Source organism: Alligator sinensis, unplaced genomic scaffold (genome assembly GCF_000455745.1).
Source record: "Alligator sinensis unplaced genomic scaffold, ASM45574v1 scaffold741_1, whole genome shotgun sequence".
In the NCBI taxonomy this organism is placed as follows: Eukaryota; Metazoa; Chordata; order Crocodylia; family Alligatoridae; genus Alligator; species Alligator sinensis.
Genome location: NW_005842212.1, coordinates 1,201,109 through 1,212,830, shown reverse-complemented (window position 1 = coordinate 1,212,830; position 11,722 = coordinate 1,201,109). Strand labels below are relative to the sequence as shown.

The 11,722-nt window shown below is 41.4% G+C and overlaps 1 protein-coding gene across 4 annotated transcripts in view; it reads right to left on the bottom strand.

Annotated features, from left to right (window-relative positions):
* The window catches only part of CLK4 (CDC like kinase 4), a 12,556-nt gene extending 2,471 nt beyond the window's left edge, over positions 1-10,085 (bottom strand). Inside the window, exons 1-10 of one of the 4 annotated variants that reach the window (XM_006026840.3) lie at positions 9,945-10,085; positions 6,637-6,791; positions 5,618-5,840; positions 4,291-4,381; positions 3,840-3,906; positions 2,467-2,583; positions 2,200-2,366; positions 2,019-2,113; positions 1,318-1,447; positions 798-880 (exon numbers count right to left, since the gene is read on the bottom strand). In XM_006026840.3, coding sequence (XP_006026902.1) covers positions 798-880; positions 1,318-1,447; positions 2,019-2,113; positions 2,200-2,366; positions 2,467-2,583; positions 3,840-3,906; positions 4,291-4,381; positions 5,618-5,840; positions 6,637-6,788 — 1,125 coding nt within the window. In that variant the 5' untranslated portion in view covers positions 6,789-6,791; positions 9,945-10,085. Of the gene's footprint in view, positions 1-797; positions 881-1,317; positions 1,448-2,018; positions 2,114-2,199; positions 2,367-2,466; positions 2,584-3,043; positions 3,087-3,839; positions 3,907-4,290; positions 4,382-5,617; positions 5,841-6,636; positions 6,792-9,944 lie in introns of those variants that run through there. The other 3 variants (XM_014521403.2, XM_025207877.1, XM_014521401.2) reach the window with 3 other exon arrangements.
* Between the last annotated feature and the right edge of the window lie 1,637 nt (positions 10,086-11,722).

Genomic DNA, 11,722 nt, shown 5'->3' with positions numbered 1-11,722 from the left:
GCTCTCCTCAAAAAAAATGACAGTGCCAGCTTTTTAATAAGAACATGACGTGATTTTTAGTTTTCAGTATTTTTTCCCAGACAAACTTCATGGTTTATAAAATTGCTCATGTACGCTTACTTATAGCAACAAGATTTTAAGATAGATACCAACTTTTAAAAAAAACTGCACTAAGCAACTCTGAAAGCAACTAATCTAAGGAGCTCAAACACCTTTACTAACAATAAGTTTACCATGTTTTTAGAGACAAACACAAAGGAGCAACTTGCCAAAAATCTTTCAGAATTGTGATTTTAACAATGGACATATTCATTCAACTCATTTTCTAGCCATTAGCGTGTTCTTCTCAGTCACCCAATGTTCCTTAAAAGCACAGGAAACTTTTTCATATAATGCCAATTCAGTTGTACAACACTCTTTGGTCAATGAAAGACCAACTCTATCACACAGCACAGCATGTTAAATTCACTCATTCATTTTTGCATGTTTAGCAGTACCTGTAAGACTACTAGAACTTATTTCCACTCTATCCCTGCCTTCAGACTGCCAAAAAACTATAAATAAATTAGGTAACAGCTTATATCATTTTCTTAACCAAATTCTATGAGTTTTATTTTTTAAGACTTATAAAGAAAGCATGTTACCTTAGATAAAATGTATTCCATTAAAATGTCAACTATAATATTTCAAATCACAAATAGTTTGCTTTTAACTATTATAGTCTTGTAAGTAGGAATCTTAGGAAGATCAAGTCAGGAGTCGGTAACAAAATGGTCTACTTTGCTCTAGATACCTACCTGAAATACTGTAAAACCCAGGTAATATTCAATTAGAATGCAACCTATACTCCAAACATCACAGGGCTGGGACCATCCCAATGCTACAAAAACAAAAAGAAAGCCAAAGTATATTTAAAATATTTTAGCTTAAACTGAAAGTTGATAATTCACCAATCAGCCACCACTAGTTGTTTGCTTAATTCCAATTCATGTGTCCCTAAAACTTCTCTTCTCCCTGAAGCCATTTTATGATATAAAAAATAAATATAATAATTTATTTCCTAAACATTAGTAATGTTTTTAATAAAACATACTATAATCATTTTTATAGCAAAAAGGCAGAACAAACTTTTTGTAGGCTCCCATCCATAACTCAGTATCACAAATTCTCTAGTAATAGTAGAAAGAACTGTGCGCTGAATTACTGCGACTATCAGAAAGTAGTCAGTGCATTTTATGAAATGTGATGAAGCTTTCAACTGAATGATAATTAAACACAAAGTCCTATCTATCAGGAGGTATCAAAGACTCTACTGACCTAAAATAACCTCAGGAGCTCTGTAATGTCTTGTAGACACTAATGTACTGTGATGTTCATCGTCAAAAGTTGCACTTCCAAAATCAACAACTTTGATATCTGTATTTTTTAGTGTTCGTTCATCTCGTTTCTGTAACAAAATCAGACAAAAAAGCTGATGTTCAGAAAAACATCGTATATACACACATAATTTAAAACTACTTGCAAGATGTCCACATGCACATGGATGTCTCAAAAGTACTTTTATTGAGAATATTTTGCTTCAGCTAACAATATCTTGGTATTACGACTGGAGTCTTAGTTAGATTTAGTGCAAGATGATTGCTTGACGTGCTTTATGAAGTACACAAATCCAAACTATACTTCTATGGTTTGGCTTCATTTGTTGGAATTTCAGAAGACTCATGGGGTCAACTTAAACTTTCTATGAAACGCTGGAACTTAGGAAAGCAACACAGGCCCTGTTCTACTATCGTGTGATATTGTTCTGCCACCCTTGAAGACCAGTTGTTTAAAATTCAAGGAATTTTATAAGGTCAGCAAAAGGATAATGCAGCTGGAGGAACAGCTGACTAACCTAGGTAAGACAACCCTTTATCACATATTTTCATATTTGACAAGCTAACATTTAAGACAGACCAAATAAAAATCAACAATATAAAAACAGGCCAATAGGAGCTGCCAAAAATATATAAACTTACCATCTTAGCATTGTACTTTACTATATAATCTGAGTGCACAAACAAAATATTTTCAGGCTTCAGATCTGTGTGAGTCAACTTATTATGATGTAAAACTAAAAGAATAAAAACAGAAATCTTGATTTAATAAACTATTTTCTAAAAATTTTATAGCACGTTATGAAAGTAACAGTTTACTTACAATTTATAGATTGACATATCTGATATGCCATGTGTCTTATGTCATCGATACGAAATGGCAAAAAGCTGTTTTCTTTAATAAAGTCATAGGTACTAAGTCCCAGCAGCTCAAAAACAATGCAAACATGACCATGATGATCAAACCATTCAAGCATCTGGACACAGCGGCTTAAATAAAGAAAAAACAGTGAAAACACAGTTAATGTGTAAAATAGTCTCTTTCTTCAAATACTTAAGACACTGACTTGTAGTCCACTTTTACACTTACAATGTGCTGCTTGGATCCATGGTGTTTAAATGCTCCAGCACCTGTATTTCTGAGCGGGCTGCTTCACAGTATCTACCAACATTTTTCACAATTTTAACTGCTACATGCATTCCTCTCCTTGAAAAATAAAAAGTGAAACATTATGACTATACTGTATTAGTTCTCAAAAGTATACAACCTACACTCCCATAAAATTCTAATGCACTTTGATTCAAAGGCACTTTCAAAAACTGCAGGCACCAGAGAACTGCAAGTTAGGTTTTAGGGGCAGTTAATTTTAGTACTTGTTAAGGGACTGACTGGCATTATAAATGTATTAACCAGATGCCATTAAAAGACCAGCAGCTGTGCTTTACATTAACTGCAGTTTTCAGTTGGAGGCAAGGCCATATCCCCCCTGTAAGGCACAGGATAGGGGATAGTCTTCAACAGCAGTTAACAGGGCCCTCACTGAAAAGAGCACACAAGTACTACCAAAAATGGCAAATTTCTCAGCACCTCACACTATTTTGCTCTGTTTCCAACATTTCTGCTGGAACCAAGGAAAAATATTTTTTCAATTTCAAATACAGCTTACCCTTAGATCTTTAATATTTCCCCACTCTTGTGAACCGACAGATCTACATATATAAAAAAAAAATTATAATGGCTTGCTGTTCATTCAAAATAGGTCTTCTTAAATAAAAAAGTTAAAAAGGAGTCAAGTGGACAGAAGAAAATTATTAAAAGCCAGAAACGTCGATTTCTAATTCCGAGAAGTAGCTTTATATACCAGGCTCTGCCAGTGACTCAGTGTGTGGTCTTCTGTAAGTAAACTTCTCCACATTCAATTTTGTATTCTCTCTGTACCCATGAACTCCTAAAGACTTCAACACGAATTGTAGGGGCAAAATAGAGGATTGGGCCCCTCACACTGTAGTTGTGCCATCACCAAAGATGCAATAACACCAGCTACCTAACAATTAACATTGGGATATCATGTAGTTAATGTCTGTATAGTATCACCGTTTCCCACCTGTTGTCAGTGCCCTGTTTGCATGGGTTTTTATACAGCAACAGGAGAAGAAAGATACTGACAGATAGGCCTATATGGATGAAGAACCTTACAAACTGATAAGGGAATCTGACAAACAGATGCAGTACTTGAAATTACATTATTTTTAAAACAATAAAACACACATCCAAGTTTATTATGTCTTCTCAACACTGAAAAGCGCAATGATTTTTTTTTCTACTTATATACTGCAACAGCTTATATTTTATCTGAAGCCCTGTATTACAGGAAAGAAATAATACCTGGACTATCTTCTCATATTCCAAATAAAGACATTTTATTGTAACAGTATGCTTACAAAGATGATAAGTATACTTACATATGGTGATCAATGCACTCCACTACTTTTCCAAATGCTCCTTCCCCTAAAGTATCAACAATTTCATCTAAAAAGAACAAAGAAAAGTCAGATTAGTTACTGCCTTACTCAAATAGTGATGAATGCTATCAAAGTAGGCTTTTAAAAAATGTGCCATTTTAAAAGCATAATTACTTTAAATCTCAACATCTGAATGTGTTATTTTATTGGACAGGTGTCATGAAAAAATTAGCTAACAACTATCTCTTGTTCTAATCTCAAGCTTCATTTACTACTTTGGAACAACAGTATTTAAATTCTACAGAAAAGATGATATGCAAAAGAACAAAAAAAGCACAAAAAACAGAACAAAAGAGCAATGAAGATTTCCTTAGCCCCCCTCCTGACATACTATTCTAAACAGATTTTTTGCTGAAAAGTTTTTAAAAAAGTGTTGAAAAATGTTCTATACATCTTGCTCTTAGTACGTCTCCACTTTCACAGATCAGGTGACCCTCCTCATCATCCTCTACACTCCTGGATCTTTTCCTTCGGTGACTCTTCTGGAAACGGCACCAAGATCGTCCAGCCAATCAATATATCAGAGTGAATTCAGGGCAGAATACGCAATTCATTCAGCAGGGAGATATTCAGGCATTCAGTTACGCACCAGGCCACGAACAGTTGGCAGGAGCAATTTCAAATTCAGTCCCCAGAAATTCACAGGGCACAGTTTATGTTACAGAAGAAAAACATGGCAAGGAACAGATTTTCAGATAAATACTGAAAGTGATAAGGCAACAGAAAAAACAACACAATTTTGTCTCTCAAACACTGGTTTAGTTGAAGACTGATATTAAGACTGCAAGATCATTATTTTCTAATAACTTAATATAAAACAGCAAAAGTTAATGTTTATATATATATAATCTTATAACCAGGTGAGAATTCCTTGACTGACCAAATTTTTTAAATAACTGAAGTCATCTAAGTAAAAGAATTTATCAAGCAATATTACTTCCTTCATATTTAGAGCAAAGAAATTACTCAAAAAAGTCCTTGAACAGCAATGTGTAATCTAATGCATCATTCTACTTCTACTGAAGATTGGGGCAAATTTGTATTACTTTGTATATAATAAATACAACTAAATTTCAACAGGTATCATGCTGGTAGAGAAAATTTCAGACGGCACGCCCTGCTAGTAGGCAGACAGCAAGCTCATCTGATCTTCAATAAAACATTCAGCTGCCGTTAGATTACAAGTGATCAAAATTATTTGGAGAGAGTGTGTGGAACTGAAGTGTCTCGCTGTCAACACATGACAAACATCAACTGCATGTTCGTGTATAAGCATTTACATTTAAATAAAAAGGTAAATATTTTTAATTATCATTAGCAATGGATTTGGGTGGCACTTCAAGCTAGCTGTGAAACTTAATTTACTAAGATGGTGAAACAGCTGGGATAGTTGCGCTGTCACACAGAATAGTGGTCAACAGACATGTACTTCCAGGCAATAATTTAAAGGATAATTAAAAGGATTTAATTACTGACTACCATACACTGCCCAGTGAAACACTATAGGATAAGCAGTACTTATTATAATTTCCCCCCCCTAGTACGGTATTCTAAAGTTTTATCTAAAGACACACACACACACACGAGAATGCTAGGAATCTTTTATTTACAGAAGACAAATTTCCTTAAGCTCTTGTACTCATGAATTGAAGTTCTAGCACTCAATAGTGGTCTACTAACACTAGCCTGTTAATAATAAAGTTAAAAATTACTCATACCGAATGAGAATGGTGACTGGAGCAATGATGTCTCTTATGCTTCTTTTTATGACTACTTTTTCTGCTCTGGCCAGAGGACTTGCTATAGTGATGGTGACTCTTCTCATTGTCTCTGTGATAACGCCTGTAGTCATATGCTTCACAGAAGTCATTTCTGTATTCCTCAATATATTTCCGGTCATGATGGTCTCTCTCATTTATGGATCTATTGTCCAAATAATGACTGAAAATATATTTAAAGTGAATTGTCTCCACTTTAAAAATACCTGCGTTCTAACAAGACAACTGATTTGGTCTGCACTAGTAAGGCTAACTGTAAATGATACGGCATCTTTCTTTACACTGACAGTCCTGTCTTGACACAACTCCCCACAAAGAAATAGGTAGGCATTTAACAAGCAAGCTTACACAGTGGAGATATTTAAATAGTATGTCTCAGATGCATTATTGTTAATGCAAACTGTAACAGCACAGTAACCTGAACAAATAATACAAGATAAAGACCCAAAGTGAGAACTACTTCCCAATACAACTACCTTTCATAACATCACTTTAGCTCAAGTTCTCTCCAAAACATACAGAAATTACATGGTGCAAGGCCCCCTGTTCTTAAACAGACAATTATTTAAAAGAAGAGAAAAAAAAAGCTGCAAGCCAATTTTCCACCTTGAAAACTGGAAGGGAATTAGGCCTGTATTAATGCCTGCATTAACACACTGGTAACACAAAATTAGATTTCTGTTTCAAGACTTTTTCCCAGCAAAGAAGAGCCATGAAAGCTACAGAGGGAGCAGATAACCACCTTCATGCATTTGTACACCTGCCTCTGACATTTTAGATGAGAAACAACAGGATCTTAAAAAGAACTGAGTTTGGTCTCCCATTTGAAGGAGATGCATCAAAACATATTCTCTTGCAGAAAGCTGGGTCACATGTTCAAATCTGAAATTTAAATTAAAATAAAAAACTATTTTAATTCACAACTAGAGGTATAGTGCTTTCAATCCAGAGCCTTTTACCTGTCTGAAGTTTCATGTGATTTATAATGTTTGCTTTCTTGTGCACCACTGTGGGACCTCCTCCTTCGTTTATGGCTGCTGCTGTGCTTTCCTTCATCCCCGCTCCTTTCATCATCCCATTCAGGACAGTGAGTTCGTTTTGAATGCCGCATCTACTGGAAAACATAATGGGGAAAAAAGTTTTATACTGTAGTACAGAGGTGGTCAATCCATAGCAAGAGTGTCACAAGTGGCACAGGCACCCTCTGTGTGGTATGGGGTAGAATAGATAATGGAAAGAATAGGCAGCAGAGCAATAGATAGGGCAGGGAGCATAGGACAGGAAACAGAAAGCAGGGGTGGAAATCCAGCAGGGAGCCCAGAATAGGCAGCAGAAAGAAAGCGGGCAGCAGACTGGGCAGAGGAGGGATCAGTGGCACTTGTGGAAGGCGGGACTAATTTGCAGCACACCTGCCAAAAAGGCTGGACCCCCTCACTACCATAGTACACACTAAGGTGAAGTTAGTAACTGTCTCATTCATGGAAACTTTTGTCCTTTTGAAAATATTTCACACATCCCATGTCAGCGTTAGTAAATGAAGAAGAGCTGATTGCAGTAACCATTCACAGTGCTGTCAAGGTATAAAAACTGATTCAGACTAATCACACAATGCACTGACATTTGTTAGTATGCGTGCCTGCTGCTCTAGAAAGCCCCCACTGGTTTCTGTGACTCCACGCATGTACCACTAGGTACTAGAAAATCCAAAATGTTTATACACCAGAGATGGAAAACAGCTTTAAATAAAACTGGCTTCTTTTCAATGCATGCAATACTAAGACATTTCAGCTATATAATAACGACACTGTTACTATAGGAAGCTCCTAAATGACAATTTGGAATACTAATATATGTTATTTAAACAAGTCTAATACTCTACATCTGTTATGCAAAATAGTGAATAGTGAAGCCCCCATGAAAATCTATGAATTTGTAATACTATCTGCAAAATTGAAGGCAGAAAACTATTAACAGAATACTGAATAGCAGATAAGCTGACATCTGACATGTAAAGGAATCCTATAGAAAATGGCTTCACTACACAGCAGGGGTGTTAACACAGATATTTAAGATGCAACAATTTCCAGTCTGATTAGATTCTAGCCAGTCTTGTTTTAAATACAAGGTGAAGGAATGAGGGCCAATGTTGCAAGTCTGATATTCCTCTGAAGTTTAAACCGACAGAAAATATTCAGCATCAAAAGAAAATGGTATTTACCCATAACATAAGAGGCTGTGAAAGCATTACACTTTTGAGATGCAGAATCAGTAGAAATTAATTCGTGGGCGGGGAAGGTGGGGAGGGGAAGGGTTGCATTTAGCTGCAACATCTTCTGGATTGAATAAACATAAAATATAAAGTGAGCATTTCTCCAAGTTACTGTTCCCTTTTCTCTCTCTCCTTGATATTCCCTTATTTCTTCAAGTTTAACTATGTGGTAGAACCTCTCTCACCCCATCTTTGCTTCATTTTGTTACAAGGGAACATAAATTAGGAATTAGCATTCTAACTTAACGGTCTTCAAAATCTCATTGCGTCCTAAAGTTAAAGGGAAATTTGTCTTAAGTGACACCTCAACAGAGTGAAAAAAGTCCACGTGATTACTGAAGGTGTCTGCTCGCTAAAATGGGGAAAACCTGTAAGGATGCTTCGACTCTAGAAATCCAATTGAACAAAGACTCGCTGTACGTGAGAGGAGTTTGCAAATGATGGCTCTGCCAATGACCAAGGATGAGGCAACACAAGGGACAGCGGCAGCACAACCTATTACAGTAATCCTTTTAGGAACAATTATGGCTTATGCAGCTTCCCTTACTAGAAGTCTTGAGGGCTCCTGAATTCTCTCATAGCAACAGTGCCATTTCAGTAGAAGCTGAATCTATTTCTCCCTAATGCAAACACTATACTTGTTTTATCTGAACACTATCTTAAACTATTGCAGTTTAGTAACTTTAATGATCGCAGATTTACTTCACAAATCTCAAGTCAACAGACAGGCAGAATCGACTTCTCCGAAGAATCACGCTGTGAGCCCAGAGCCCGATTACAGAGCTCTGGAGAAGCGTGATGGGTGATCAGTCTGTGAGCCCCCTAAGCATGCAATTAAGCTACTGCTTTACAATTTGGCTGCTCTGCCAGAAACAAGGACAGCACTAGACCGAGTTACTGCTCTTAAGCACCGTGGTAGAATAAAACTAAACCCCTTAAAACAGAGATTCCCAAGGCCCAGGCCGCGAAGGGTTGGCTGCCGGACCGAAGTCCAAAGTGACCGGCGTGCTGCGGACCGGCACCCAACCCTTTTTTATACTCAGCATAAAGTGTGTAATTTTTTTTTATACTCAGCATAAAAAAGGGTGGGCTGGCTGCCGGTCCGCAGTATTTTTTATACTCGGTATTAAAACGGGTTGGCTGCCGGTCCCGGTCACTCCCGCCGGCAGTTTGCTGCCCCACCGTTTGCAAGTCCGCGGTCTAAAAAGGTTGGGAACCACTGCCTTCAAACACCTGTAAATTTCTTCAGAAGAGATATTTAAAAACATGGAATAAACTAAAATACGTGCTGTAATTAGTACGTTCAGCGGGTAAACAAACTAAAGTTTAAGTAAAGGACGAGGTGAAAAACAGCAAGAGCGTGCTGCAGAAGCAAAGCATCTTTCATTGCAGAAACTAACCCCCAAAACATACCCGGTAGCAGTGCTACGGTCGGACCGAACGCACGCACACGCAGGATCGATTTAACTCTAAAATTTCTGGCACAACGCAGTAAAACTATCCCTCCCGGCCCAATTTCTTACCAAACAGATGGACCGCTGGGTGGCATTTCCCCCCCTGTACACGGCGCTACACCCCGGTTGGTGTCTGAGAGGTGCAAAAAGCCAGCCTAAAAGTCACCAGCCCGGCACGAAACGCGGTTGCGGCGGCGCGTGCCAAGCCTACGTATTGGAAAACACTTCCCCACCTGAAACCCGATTTCTCTTTATTTCAGAGGCCTGAACACTTGCAAGCAAATAAATAAATAAAATTCTTTAATGGCAAAAAATGGTGTTGGGATAATAAGAGATCCATCCCCTCTGCCCGCGAGCCCCGGCTGGTTTGTCTTGATTCACACCCCCGCGCTGTACTGTCAAACGCCCGCGGAGGGTCCCCGCCCCCGCCAGGCCGCGGCTACGAGGCAAGGACTAAAGCCCCGCTGGCGGCTGAGGGAAGGGCCCTGCACCCCGCACCCCCCTCCCGCAGGCCCGGGCTCCCCCATGCGCCCCCGACACTTACGGCCGTCGGGCAGCCGCAGGGAGCGCCGTCCCCTCCCGCCTCACGCACCCACACAAAATGGCGGCCAAAGCCCTGCGCCGCTTCCCCCTCCACCGCCTTCCGCACTGACGTCACACGCACGCGCCGTGCGTGGCTCCTCCACCGCCTCCCGCCCTGCGGAGTGACGTCACAGCACGCACCGTACGTACCCCCTCCACCGCCACTGGGAGGGGGACTCAGTCCCCTTGATAGGGGCGGGCGGGGGGGAGGGCCGCCCCCTCCCCGTGGGGGCCCTGCTCTCTGCTGTGGGCGGGGCTAATCTGTCTAGGCCGTTGGGACGGTTCCGCTTCTCTCAGTCCTTCTCCCCCCACCCCGGGCGGCGGAGGCTGGCCGTTAGTGCATGGGACCTTTCCACCCCCAGGCTTTGTACCAAAGGGCCGTGTCAGGGCAGGGGCATGGCGAAAACAAGCCCTCAAACCCCTCTGAAGGCCCAGGCCCAGGCTGCTGGTTTTGTGCCTTGCTTTCCTCAGAGCCTCAGCATGTGCGTCTCTGCGAGCTGTGGACGCCACTAGGGCAGATAATACTCTGGCGTCCATCAATTGATGCATCTCCAGTAAAGACAAGGAGGTGATTCTTCTGCTCCACTCAGCGCTGGTGACACTGCAGCGGGAGGACCGGGCGCCGCACTTTGACAAGGATGAGGACAAGCTTGAGAGACGGTTTCATTCGGGGCAGGTCCTGTCAGACCAACCTGGTTGCCTTCTACGATCAGGTCACAAAAGCCTTGGATGCAGGTGTCGCGGTGGATGTAGTCCTTCTGGACTTCAGCAAGACCTTTGACACTGTCTCCCACCCCATCCTCATTAAAAAACGAGGCGACTGTGGCATCGATGCCTACACGGTCGGATGGATTGCGAATTGGCTGAAGGGTCGTACTCGGAGGGTGGTGGTGGACGGGTCATATTCGACCTGGGGGGAAGTGGGCAGCGGAGTCCCCCAGGGCTCGGTCCTCGGGCCCGCACTGTTCAATTTCTTTATCGGCGATTTGGATGACGGGGTGAAAAGCAACCTGTTCAAATTTGCTGATGATACCAAAATTTGGGGAGAGGTGGGCACGCTAGCATGGAGGGAAAGACTGCAGAAAGACCTGGATAGGTTGCAGGGGTGGGCTAACAGAAGCAGGATGCGTTTCAATACGGACAAGCGCAGGGTGCTGCGCTTGGGCAGTAGCAACCGGCAGCACACTTATAGATGGGAAACTCCCTTCTTGAGAGCACGGAGGCAGAAAGGGATCTAGGAGTCGTCATTGACTCCAAGATGAACATGGGCCGACAATGCGAGGTCACGGTTGGCAGGGCTAACCGGACCCTATCGTGCATCCACAGATGCATCACAAGCAGGGCCAAGGAGGTGATCCTCCCTCTCTACGCGGCACTGGTCAGGCCACAGCTGGAGTACTGCGTCCAGTTCTGGGCGCCGCACTTCAGGAGGGATGTGGACAACATTGAGAGGGTCCAGAGGAGGCCACCTGCATGATCGGGGGCAGCAGGGCAGGCCCTACGAGGAGAGGCGACAGGACCTGAACCTGTTCAGCCTTCACAAGAGACAGCTGAGGGGGAACCTGGTGACCGTCTATAAACTCACTAGGGGGGACCAGAAGGGTTTGGGGGAGACCTTGTTTCCCCTAGCGCCCCCTGGGATAACAAGGAATAATGGCCACAAGTCGTTGGAGAGTAGGTTTAGATTAGACATCCGTAAGAACTACTTCACAGTCAGGGGGGCTAGGAACTGGGAACTTT